Source organism: Sander vitreus, chromosome 7 (assembly GCF_031162955.1).
Source record: "Sander vitreus isolate 19-12246 chromosome 7, sanVit1, whole genome shotgun sequence".
NCBI lineage: Eukaryota > Metazoa > Chordata > Actinopteri > Perciformes > Percidae > Sander > Sander vitreus.
Genome location: NC_135861.1, coordinates 21,087,587 through 21,100,603, shown reverse-complemented (window position 1 = coordinate 21,100,603; position 13,017 = coordinate 21,087,587). Strand labels below are relative to the sequence as shown.

General features: G+C 38.2%; 1 protein-coding gene across 5 annotated transcripts; it reads right to left on the bottom strand.

The window, feature by feature from the left end:
* Positions 1-1,597: 1,597 nt before the first annotated feature.
* On the bottom strand, positions 1,598-12,488 carry mapkapk2b (MAPK activated protein kinase 2b). Of its 5 annotated transcripts, none has more exons than XM_078255272.1 (10): positions 12,433-12,488; positions 8,705-8,844; positions 7,040-7,104; positions 5,780-5,859; positions 4,286-4,412; positions 3,768-3,843; positions 3,494-3,618; positions 2,950-3,035; positions 2,768-2,848; positions 1,598-2,500 (listed from the first exon to the last, which is right to left on the bottom strand). In XM_078255272.1, the coding sequence occupies exons 2-10, from the start codon at positions 8,842-8,844 to the stop codon at positions 2,360-2,362; spliced, it is 921 nt and encodes a 306-aa protein (XP_078111398.1). In that variant the 5' UTR covers positions 12,433-12,488; the 3' UTR covers positions 1,598-2,359. The 5 variants fall into 5 exon arrangements, with proteins under 5 accessions (XP_078111398.1, XP_078111396.1, XP_078111397.1 ...); XM_078255270.1 differs by lacking the exon at positions 12,433-12,488 and adding an exon at positions 11,886-12,192; XM_078255271.1 differs by lacking the exon at positions 12,433-12,488 and adding an exon at positions 11,890-12,192.
* Between the last annotated feature and the right edge of the window lie 529 nt (positions 12,489-13,017).

The window sequence follows — 13,017 nt, the reverse complement described above, 5'->3', positions numbered from 1 at the left end:
CAGTTATGATCAAACAATCCCCCTATAATCCACTTATTACAATAGGCATTCAAATTCTGTATTTGGCAAGACAGCTTTGTTTTTGTGTGTGTCTCTGACTGCGCCACAAAGACAGTCTGAATTAAAACAGGATGCAAAAGCTGGAAATATTGTCTTGTAATTAGAGCAACATGCTTAATCCAAAACATTCTATGTGGGCGTGATATTTCAAGTATGTGTATGTATCCAATCTTAAAGATATATGTAACTTTTCCGTCTAAAAACGACTAGACCCATGTTATATATTTTGTTGAGTTGTGTACTTACACTATCCCAAATGTTTCCAACAATGTCCAAACCCAAAGAAACCTTTAATTTTATTCAAGGACACGGTCCGTGTCATTTAGTCTACGTCGCCTGTCAATGGCATCATATCCCCTTTGTGTATGCATCAGGCATTGTGGGTATCTAACCATGTCTGTCATAAATGTACTTTGTATCCAGTTTTAAGCTACATTTTTACGATATACTTTTTAGAGCTTGGTCCTTTATAACTATACATTTTAACCGGATGAAGGATTTTAGTAATCGGACACCTGGATCTAAAGTTGTCGGAAAAAACTGAGCAAATGTGAGCTGAGCAAATGTTAGCGGCAGCCTCTCCGCCGATGAGCCGAACAGCGTCGGAGAAACACTGATTTTTAATGTTAAACTGCTTTATTAAGTACTTTAACCAGTAACCAGGTCTGTTTGTTTGGGAAAGGAGGCCTCTGCGGATAATTCAGCTCCCGATAAAAACCTCCTGGACCATGAACCCTGAAGGAATCCTATCCGGGAAAAACTGACTGCAATGACTCCGTCTTTTGTTATTGTTTTCATTGAGAGACCCCTAGCAGCAGCCACACAATAGTGCTGGTAATTTCCAATACCAGTTTTTTAGATCATTTTAGATCACAGTTTTTTTTGTAATCATATTATGATGCATGACATTTAGCCTTCAGCTAATGTTTCCTGCATTAAAAAAGATTGCAGATTGCCACTCAATTCTCAGGTCCCCCTTTGATGACACCTTAAGACTTTTTAGTGTTTTTTTAATTTTATTTTGTAACTTAGTTGATGATCAATTTTAGGAGGTAAATCCTGTATCTACCTTTCCCTCTACATATAAAAAAATGTACTGGACATTAAAAGGATCATTACATTGAATTCAGCAGAAGTTACTCTCTGATTATTCTTACATAGCCACAACTAGAAATGTGTTAGATCTTTAGCCCATTACATCATCATACATTTTGTGAACAGCTGTTTTTCTGAAACCTTACGACATTCTGTCTGTCCACAGAAAATTCACTAGTTACAGGTGAAAGAGATCTATGTGACAAAATGCAGTGGTGCTAATGACAACATGTGGGGCTTTTATGCAAAGTGAAAACTAAATAACTTTTACAGTAACTGATTCATTCTGTTTCCCTGTCTACAGAACACTTCATTTAATGGAAATGTGATTTGCGTTAACATGCAAGCAAAAACATCCTTTATTTTTTTGAGCTTCTGGACATTTATTTGACTTCATGGTAACGGTGGGCAGCTAACGGATCAAACAACACGCAAAACCACAGAGAATATTAAGAGAGATTTAATCCAGACTAAAAGACACATGATAATAGTGATGTGCAACATCTTCCACTGTAAATCTTGTCACCATCTAAAAGTTTACAGCCGTCCACTTTTCTTTCCATGCCTCACACAGACCTCATACAACTACTTTTATATTACTGCTTTGGAGAAAATAAATGCTACAGGAGCACCAGTTGTCCAGTGGATAGCACTGTTTCGTCAATCAAATGCAATTATCACCCGTCTCATGAGCATAGCAAGTTTCATTATTGCTACACATGGTAAAAGAATTTTAGATACTACACAACCACAATGTGGCAAGAAATCCTCTCTATTGTGGTAAGGAGAAATACTTCTGACATCACGTACGCATACAAAACAAAAGCTGTGGTTTCTGGTAACGGTCATGCAAAAGACACATGTGAATGATGCTGGCAAAATATCTTAAACAATACCCTCAAGGCAAAAAGTCAGTCTAAATGTTTTTCAACACTGAGAACAGAAAAACTTGAGACAGAAAACAACCTAATAACTGTCAGCTGACGCCAACAAAGTTCACTCAAATATGTACATTAAAATTATTACAACTGTCCGGATATACAACACATATAGTAGATTTTTGTTTCCTCTAGTGAGAGGAGTCATGAATAAGCCTTACTGCACACACAGCATATTTTTTAATGCATAGTTCAAAAGTCCTTAAAGCACATTTACCAAAATGCCTAAAATCATTCAAATCATTTGAGGTTAACACCTCTTAAAACTAGCCTGGAGATTGTGTGGCTGAGTTTTTACTTTTCTTTCTTCTCTTCAAGAGTAGAGGATTAGTAGAGTCTTCAATGGTTTTGATTTTAATTTGATCATAGTCCACTCTCATGGTTTGCAGGGCATTTGTCATTTCCTCCTGATGATAACAATACAAATAGCACTTTTATCAAACATAACCAAGATGTAAACAGTATGCACAATACACATCAGGTTTTTAGTTAATAATAAATGGATGACGAGTATGTGTAAAGCATAAAATATTAGCATGAAATATTTGAAAATTAACTATATTATCAAACACAAACCCATGCTCAACCATACTCCTAGTTTTTCAATAAAAAAAAAAAATCGAGAGCAGTTTCTGTGCGTCTAAAGAAGCAGCAGCAAAGTGACCAACACTTACCTTAACCTTCTCCCAGACATCTTGTTCCTCGTGCAGCACTCGGCTGGTGTGAAGAGGCGTTTGTGGGACCTCCACTGACTGCTGCATTGGTGAGAGAATATGGATAAGTGTTCAAATCTCAGAAACATCTCTGAAAGGCAACAGTTGCTGACACAGATTCAAGCCTACAGGGAGCTGCTCACATTAATCCAGGGATGGTTTATGAACTCGGTGATGTTCATTCTCTGGGTGGGCTCGGTTTTCAGTAAGTGACAGATTAGCTGTTTGGCTGAAACAGGAAATCATTATCATCATTTAGTGTTCATACTGTATGTGTCCCCCGCTACCATATGGAAGACATCTTTCACAGTCATACAGTAACTGCAATTCTGAGGATACAGTTTTTTTTTCAAATGTCATTAGGCTCAATTCTGATGACAACATGACACAAAAATATTAAATCTGAATGTTGCAATGTGTACTTCAAAGAATCCAAAAAACATTTTAGGAAGACAGTGAAAAAGCACTATTATTGCTTTGCTGCCGTGCTTTTGTATTGAAGCCACAGAATAATACCATTACTGGAAGTTAAGAAAAGGGTATAGTGGGTCAACCCAGGAGAAACACTTATTTCAAGTGGATGAGCATGCACGGAAAGTAAAACAGAGAAGGGAAGGAGCATTTAGCATGACAAATTTGCAATCCGATAAAACGCTCATTTTAATTTCCGTCACGCCTCCCACTTACCTTCCTCAGATACATCGCACCACTCGGAGTTGGGGAACTCATATTGTCCATTACAGATCCGTCTTTTCATTCCTGGGGATATTGCCAGACCATGATGTGAGAAAAAAGGAGGATATCCACAAAGTCTGTGTGTAAGACAGAAATAAAAAAAGCCTGATGACAACATTAATCATATAATTAGGAGCAATATAGAGAAGCGTCAAAGTAAACAATGTTCTCATTGCAAGATGAAAATAGTAAAATCACTAAGAACACATCACACAGATTGACTTACAGAATATACATAATGACACCCAGAGACCACATGTCACAGGATCTGTCATACTTCTCTGGACCAAGAACTTCTGGAGCTATCACAATGTCAAAGGAAATTATTTAAATTAGAGGAATCACTTCTACTTGCCATTTAATGCCTTTGATAATTTGAAAATAAAAGACAGATGACTGCAAAAAAGGCCATTAAGGTAGGATTTTCCAACCAGTTCACAGGATGTCATTTTTCATAACCCACTTCAGTCTAGTGACTTTCCACAGGAAGCAAACTGTTAAATCCCCTCAGAGAAAAGCTGTCCCAAGGCATGTACGTTGTTTTGCAGATACGAAAATGTGATCATCCTGCTGACACAATTGGTCTCATCTCATAGGAACTCGCATAATTCAATGAGACATTCATTGAAACAAAAATACATGTTCACAGCTGCAAATGTCAGTTTGTTTGCATGGGCAAATCCTCTCGTGTATCTTCAACCTGATACAATTATTTGATGTAGATCACAGGTTCTGGCGTCTTACCAACATAGTAAGGGGTGAAACATGGTGTTGCTAGAGAGTTTAAAGTGGTGATTTCTTTGGCAAACCCAAAATCTGTCAGCTTGAGGAGGGCATCTGGCCTTTTGGAAGTGTACAGCAGGTTCTCTGGCTGAAAGAGACAGCAACAGCAATCAAGCGTCTGGAGAACAGAATTCAGATAACTGAAGGATTTTGATCGACCACAAGAAAATAAAAACAAAAATAAAATAAAGAACTAATGTAAATGTACATGTCTGTCCATGTCATAAGAATAAACACATAAGTGACATAAAACATTAGGTAGGATAACAACTAACAGATGCTGCAAATATACTGATTTAATGCTCAGTTCTCTCATTATGCAGGTTAGCTGGTGGCAAAACCAGGTATACTTTGTAATTATGAGGTCTGCAGTTTAGTCTGTCCAGGAAACTCAATTCCCTTCTCTGTCTCCCCATGGTTCCTGTCCCTCTTAACTATTAACTAAAGGCAAATATGTATGGAAGCCCTAGAACAGTTTTTTTTAATGCTATTATCAGAGATAAGAAGTTCAAATGGCTCAGATCGAGTTGACGGTGATGTACTTGGTGAAGGTAGTGAAAGGATAAAGTATGACTATGTCCTGTTTTTAAAATAAAGTGTTAACAATGGGTACATACTATGGTACATACATATATGGAAATAAGATTACTTATAATAAGTATAAAACGTCAGAATAAAACATCACATGACCACTAAATTGTGAGGGAAATAGCTTCAATATTTGGGTTGCTGGAAAAAAAACTTGAATTAATAATTTCTGACAATGACTGATACATTTGAGTCAAGGAAATCTCTGACTACATACAGCCACAAAATCAAGCATTTTACTGTATCAATTTAGAGATATTCCAAAGTAAAATTCCTGTCAGCTCGATCTGGACCTATTGAATGCATTTTACAGAAATATATATATATATATATATATATATGGGTGGACAACAGATGTAGGGCCGGCAATGCGAGTGACAGCTGGTTGACTGCAGTGCATGACAGCATGGCACTCCTAATCTCTGATAAACATTATAAATAATAAGAGGAAACAATCTTTTCTTTTCTCTGAATACATTGTTTTTCCCTTGTTATCACAAGATAACTGCTTTAAAAAAGCACAGCCGGTCTTAGCTTCCGTAAGTATGCCATATAAGTAATTTTTAAGATCTCACCTGGTGACTTCACTCAACTGGATTACGAATACTGGATTTATACCATTAATGTAATTAATCTTCACTGCAATAATACTACTAATACTAAATATCAAATGGCAATATGCAATATAATGTGCATTAATTTGTTCAGTTTTTAATCAAATAAAATAAACATACATAGTCCAATTGTGTAAATAAATACCTTGTCCCATTTTCCTAAGCACTATATATATATTAAATGTTTTTGTAAAACTGCATTTTATATGTGCTTTCATGCTATTTGTCACAAATATTTACAGTGAGCTATTACCTTGATGTCTCTGTGAGCAATGTTGATGGAATGCAAGAAATGTATGGCTTCTCCAATACTTTTCATGATGTCCGAGGCCTCTGAGTAAAAAGGACGTGAAGAGAGATGACATTGACATGATGGGGTTCAAACAGAAAGATGCATTTTAAATTATACATTGACCAGCACATTTTGAGGTTGTTAAAGTTATAATCCGTTAGGTTTTCATGAAATCAGCACCTGCTTTTGATTGCATTTTTTCAGGTTACTAGTAGCAGAGTCCACCATCCTTCACAGAAAACAAGGCATGCATATAATCCAGTGTCTCTGTTCTCGATCAATTTTCTTGATTACTTATCTTACTCAATTATTGTGTCTATAAAATGTCTGAAAATTGTAAAAAAATAAATAAATAAAAATAAAACGTATAATTTTTTGAACAACAAACCAAAGCTAAAAATATTCTTGAAATAAAAAATGACATGAATGACTTTTGTCATTTTTGTTTGCCATGACTGAAACAATGAATTGATTATTAAAAAAGATGCCAATTAATTTCCTGATGATCGATTAACTGAGCGTTTCCGTTCTAGTCATTTTACCTCACTGATAACAGCTTTACTGTTTATTCTTCACACTTGTATCAGAACTGTATGTTGCTGCTTCACATTAAAAGCATTCAATTGGAAAAACACAGATTACTTTTATTGTGAAGCAGCCACACTGTAGGAAACACTGTGTATTTGTAACAGTGGTTAGCAATGACTACATATCAAGACAACTGTCATTTTGGGCATTTATTCATCAGCAGATCAGTTTGTAAGATTGCAGGGAAGTAATGTAACGAGAGGGAGCAGCCACAGTTAGCGCTTACAGGCTACAGGCTGCACACCTCCAACTTCTCAGCAAGGTGACCAACTCCTTTTACTTGGCTTTGCTGTTATGTGGAAAAGTACTCACACTGTGCACAGCAAGAAATCAGAACGTGGTTGCTCATGTGATGATGGGAAAAAAGCCCATTATTGACTGACTTCTTTATCAAAACAGCATAGGTTTACACTGTAAACAGACACACCAGTTGGTCTTCTGTTGTACAAAGTATTTCTGACAAAATAGCTGCTCGAGGAGTGTTTGCTGCCCCCAGAACCCAGAATCCTGGGACCTGTTGTATCAAACCGCACTTGCTGTTACCACTAGTAAACACAAGTGCACCAAATCAACCAGGACTGATATCTTAAGGATTGTAACTTCAACTTGCTTGAGCAATAATAATCCTTTTACCTCTTTCTGTAAATGCATGATCCCCTCTGTCTTGGATATGACTGAATAATTCACCTCCATCCATACTGAAAACAAAAACAGCAAAATGGACAGAAGTGCAGTATAATGAGTCTGTAAAGGCATTAGGGCATTTCATTATTTCACTCCTCAATGAAAAACAACCTATACGTGTTCCTAGTTCACCCAGGATGGTCACAATGTAACAGCAGAAGCAGAAGGCTATCCAAGGTCTACATATTACTAAACCTGTTTTCATGTATGACCTCCAGACAATGTCCAAGGAATCAGGTCCCGACAAAGTCCAGAGTTTCCCGTTCACACATGTAATGTAGCACATAACAGGAGATTGTCCGTGTCAGATGCATTCTCACTTACTGGAAGTACTCTTTTTGGTTTAGACGAGGAGTGGGGCTAAGATGAGCATGTAGCAGACAGGACATGACGCAGATTACACCGCGTCAAGGAGCCGGTTCGTAATTTGGTCATAAACTACAGAGTCTCTTGTCATTCCTTGAATTTGTCTGACAATTTTGGCATTGTCCTTGTTTTATTTAACCTTTATTTAACCAGATAAAAAAGGGTTCAATGGTGACCTGGCCAAGTGGGCAGCAACGTTACACATCAGTTACATGTTGGTTACATACAAACAACAAAACAACATATGACAAATGGTAGACGGTAGAGGTTAAATGTACACACAGTATCAAACACATACAGACAAAATGCATCTAAAAAAAAGACATCAAGACATGACAACATTTGTATGCATTGTAGCAAGAACAATTTGTGATAAAAACGTTGCGGTTATCTTTTTTTCTTCTTTTTTTTAAACTGATTAGAGAGATGAGGGAGTCTAGTTTGAGTGGAGCGTGCAGGTCATTCTAAGACCAAGGGCAGTAATAAAATAGACTCCTTTATTCAGTCTGCACAGGTTGTATGTATTATGTTCAAGTACAAGTACAAATTAAAAGCATGGGTAATCTGCACAGAATGGCCTTATACATTAATACATACAAGTGCCTTACTGAGAGAAGTTCCCGAATCTTGTATCTCCAGTTAGACATTTTGTTGTCGTCTTTGTGTGTCATACGTCTTCTTCCTCACCCTCAGATGTTGTTTTTTTTTTCAGTTTTGTGCGAGCTGCACGGAACGTCATCACCACGCCCACTTGCTTGCTGTGAATTCTCACACTTCTCACTTTTATTTTTCAGTCAGCATGATCAAATTATGACAACACATTTTTCTATTCTTTTGTCACATATGAGATGGCTGTAGATCAGGTAGACGCCTGCCTTATTATATTCTAGACAAAGCAGCCTGACTGCTTTTTATTACTTTGTGCCCTGAAGTGTTCTGGAAACTACTCATCTCAGTTGGTGTGCATTAAAAAAGCTGGCTCCATCAGTACACTGAGCAACTAATACAAGCCACAACTCCAAGGAGCCATTCAAAGATGGAACAATGTCCCAGGAAGGAAATCTATTTTTGTCAACATATGTGATCATGTTTTTTACCACACATACATTATTGGTTCAAATTATGTGTGTGTGTGTGTGTGTGTGTGTGTGTGTGTGTGTGTGTGTGTGTGTGTGTGTGTGTGTGTGTGTGTGTGTGTGTGTGTGTGTGTGTGTGTGCGTGCGTGCGTGCGTGTGCAGAAGAACACACCACTCCATCACGATGAGGAGGCATTTCCTGTTCTGGTAGAGATTCTCATAAACATCTACGATGGGTACAATATGGGGGCAGGATGACACCCTCCAGTGGATCTCCACCTCCCGTCTGGCCTCTGGACAATCCTGCAGCATCTGACGCACGCACGCACGCACGCACGCACGCACGCACACACACACACACACACACACACACACACACACACACACACACACACACACACAAAACAAAAAGCACGACAAGATTTAAGTCACAAACAGTTATGTGAACCTGCTCTAGATTTAATAGGTATATATGTTATTTTTGGGTGTAGAACAATCTGAATACTATTAATAGTGATAACAAAATGTAAAAAAAAAAAAAAAGTGTGCTGAATTTGAGTTGCATTCCTCAGTGATATTTTCATTACATATACATTTGCAGGATGTCGGTTTTACAGACTTCTTTATCAGATTTTGTTAGAAGAACCTCAAACTATGATTTACTGTTGTACATTCCCTTTGCTGGATTAGTCTGTCACTGTTTATCATGATAAAAATGTTCCTCATTTTCTGAGATGCACCGCTTTCACAAGAACTAAAAAATGTCTGCGCAATGACTTATTTATGATCTACCACATTAATCCTGTGGAAGATGATGATGATTACAGATGTTCAAAGAATCAGGATAACTGGATGTTAAACTCCATATTTATGATTTGGACACTGGCATTGTTTGTCTGGCTACTTTAAGTCAAATTCAGCATGTAAATTTGGCAAAAAGTCTCTAAAATACTGCACTGATCCTGACTAAAACACTACAGCTTGGTTGGATCTCTTGAGAGAAATACTATCTGACAAATGCAAATTAGAAAGTACACAAACAGAAATGGGAGAAAAGGGACATTTGTTTCTCATCAAAAAAAAATAAATAGTGAAGTCTACACAAATATGCGGCTCTGCAAAGAATAACATATTTGTATAAAACAAACAAATGTCAGGATAAAGATTGGTCATTTGCTAGTTTCTCCATTTAGTTCATCTCAAAACTCCTTCACTGCCTAATGAAAGCTGAGCGTGTGATATCTGCATGACACCTGGTCCTGCTGTACCCCACCAGACGTCATAATCTCTCAGCCATCTCAGGCCTCTTGCATAGGCTACTTTTAGACACAGACATGTTCCCCTCTCTCTTTCTGGCTGGCAGCATTTGGATAGGAAAGTCAACACTCCCTTTTTCAAAACAGATACCTCAACATGGTATAGGCCAGAGGCAAGAGCTGCAGGACAACATATAATTTAAAACTGTGGAACAGAAATTAGAACTTTACAAAGCCGTCTCTTGTGTACAAACCTATAACTCATATCTGATGCCAACAGTGACCCACCTTAAACTCTGGCAGTGCTCAGCTCTAAATATTGCCTGTCACTCCAAATACACAAATCACAAAGGGTACTCTATAGTTGGATACATATCACACGCATGCCTTAGGAGTGACTAACTGATCCAGAGAGTGCATTCGGGTGACATATTTATTTAACTGTCCCTACTGTCCTGAGGTGAGGAAAGAAAAAAACAGTGTAGGAGAAGCAGATTTTCTCAACTCAAAGATAAGAGAAAATCATAACTTTCAACCGGCTCAGCTTGAGCAGTACTTAACTGCACTTTCTTTGACTGATAATGTGACAAATGACAGACATCCTCATTGCATGATTGTCATCATTAGCCAGGCTTTGATCCTGTTCACTGCACATGGTAATGAAAAACAAGTTTCCAGGAAACAAATAAAATATTTATCTAATCACGGAAATGTAGATCAAGTACAAGTCGAAGAGTTGAATACATGTGTATTAAATTGATTGAATGCACAATGCTGTTTTGTTAATCAAAACAATTTAAATGCAGATTATATTCAAGTCTGTATAATCTATTCCAAACTGCTGGGTTTTACTTCGCAAGGACCTTGAAACAAAAAGTATCACAACACACTCCAAAATCCATCTTAAGCTTCACCTCCGCTGCTTGGGAGACAGCTAAACTGAGTAGGCTAACAGTTAAGCTGCAGAATTCACAGACATAACACAAATTCTATCGAACCATATTCCACAGACCAGTAGTAATTTGTGGCCATAATGTTTTTTGGTCAAAAAGGTCAAACTTAAACCACATTAGGGCAGACAGACTTACTGTTAGTTATAAAGAGTTGTTCTAGGGGCTGCATAATGTGCAAGACTGCAAAGGAACTTGCCAGAGGTGACATGGCTGGTTCAAGTGTCAAAACTGTGCTCCCCTCTGACACATCCTGAGAGCTACATACAAAAACATCCAAAACACGTCTAAACACGCTCCATGTCCAAACCAATATCAAATATCTATCACTGTAACTATAGTTTGTCTAGTAAAGACTATAGATAACATGCTCTGCAAATTTATTTATTTTATTAGCAAATAGGAAATGATAGTGGTGCAAGCTTTAAACTCTCCAGCTATTTTGCACTAGGCCAATGGACGTTATATTTGTATTTAATATAGCCACAAAGAAAAAAGAAGCGTAAAATGAGTTCGTAACAGCTGTAAAAACACGAGCACAGAAGTGTGCACTCTCCCCTCAATATCATTTGATCAACGTTTATCTACTGTAATATATAGCTACATTTCAGTAAAAAGATTAAAGATAACAGTGTGTTTACCTTTAGTGCATACTTTTCTCCACTCTCTTTGTGGAATATTTCCAACACTCTGCCATTTATTCCCATCCCGAGCACCTGACTTGTTACACTGTAATCGTCTGTTATTACATTCCTTTTGATTTGAAGAGGACTGTTAAAAGGTTTCACAAAACATTGTGGGAAAGGAGCAGAGTTCAGATTAGGCTGCTGTTGGATCGGGAAAGCCGGCTGGAGCTGATTCGACATGTTAACTATCGGAAACACATGAGTGATAACCGTCCGACAGGTGCCTTTCTCGTCTTCTCACTGCAACAAGTAGCTGGTTAACTTTCTTGTTGTAACACCTAGCGTTAGCTCATGTTGTCCCACCGCTAGCCAGGATAGCTAGACAGCTCACTCTTGTCCTCCACAAGCAGCGGTGACTGTCAGGAAATCAAATTTCAACGGAGATTCTTGACAGACTGCCAGACAGTTTAACAAGTTGGCAGTTGGCAAGCAGTGTAATACCACTTAATAAATAAACTTACATACATCAATGGAAAAACAAATGACCAAACTTCCGGGCTGAAATGGTGGACGTTAAAGCAGCATCTCACTAACAGGGGCGTGCCTGGGAAAGGAGGGTTACAGGGGGTCCCCTAACTACCACTCAATTACCACCTCAAAATCCTCAGTTATATTTGGTTGATGGCCATAATAGAGGCAAGGCTATCAAAGCAGCACATTTTTCTGAAAAATGATAGGCCTATGTACCAGTTAAGCAGAGGAAAGAATGAAACAATAATTAGGCTATTTGGTGTGACAAACAATAACTACTGTCTGACAAACAGATTATGGACAAGGCTGAATCCTCCATGCTCCTGAAGATATAATCAAGAAATAATGTTACGTGCAACACGACTGGCCACCTTGACAGCCACCGTCAGTTGACACCAGTAACGTTAGAGCACACCAGATGTGCCAAAGATGTGACCGAAAATCTGTCAACGCGACTAAACACAGTCACACCAGTGCACCTGACATTTAGCAGGTCTGTCCATGTGCGTGTATCTGTGTAGTGTTCTTTTTACCAACCGCATGTGTAAAACCACATCCTGTACTCCTCCTTGAGTGACATCACAACCTCAAAACATACCCGTAATGATGCAGTGCCTGTTACATCTGTCCTTGGCCCTGAAAGGCCCCACCCAGACCTGACATCATCGGGGGAGGTATCTGCTCCACCACCTGTCTTCCATGTCCCCGGTAAATTGCCTAATCTGGACCCAACATCTTTGGCAGAGCTGGCCAAATCTAGCGTATCTAATTTGCATGACTCAGATAGGATAAACCTGCCAACATTATGCTTTGCATTTATTGCAAAGAGTGCAGCCAAAGCATGGCTGGTATTATAATAAAATGTAACACTGCTTATAATATATATAATATTCAAGACATTAATATAGCAGCAAACAACAATTTGCTATATGTAAAGATATAGTGGAGTAATGGTGTCCTAAGTCACACTCCCTCTGTGTGTGTTGTAGCCTAACACGAGCATCTCTGGTCTTTGTTTGGATAGCTGGTCTGGCCCGCGCATGCATGTTAGCGCATGTGGCGTGAAAAAAAACATAGGTATTCAAAGTATTGGGGTCTGTGAGAGCTGTGTGGAGGCATTCC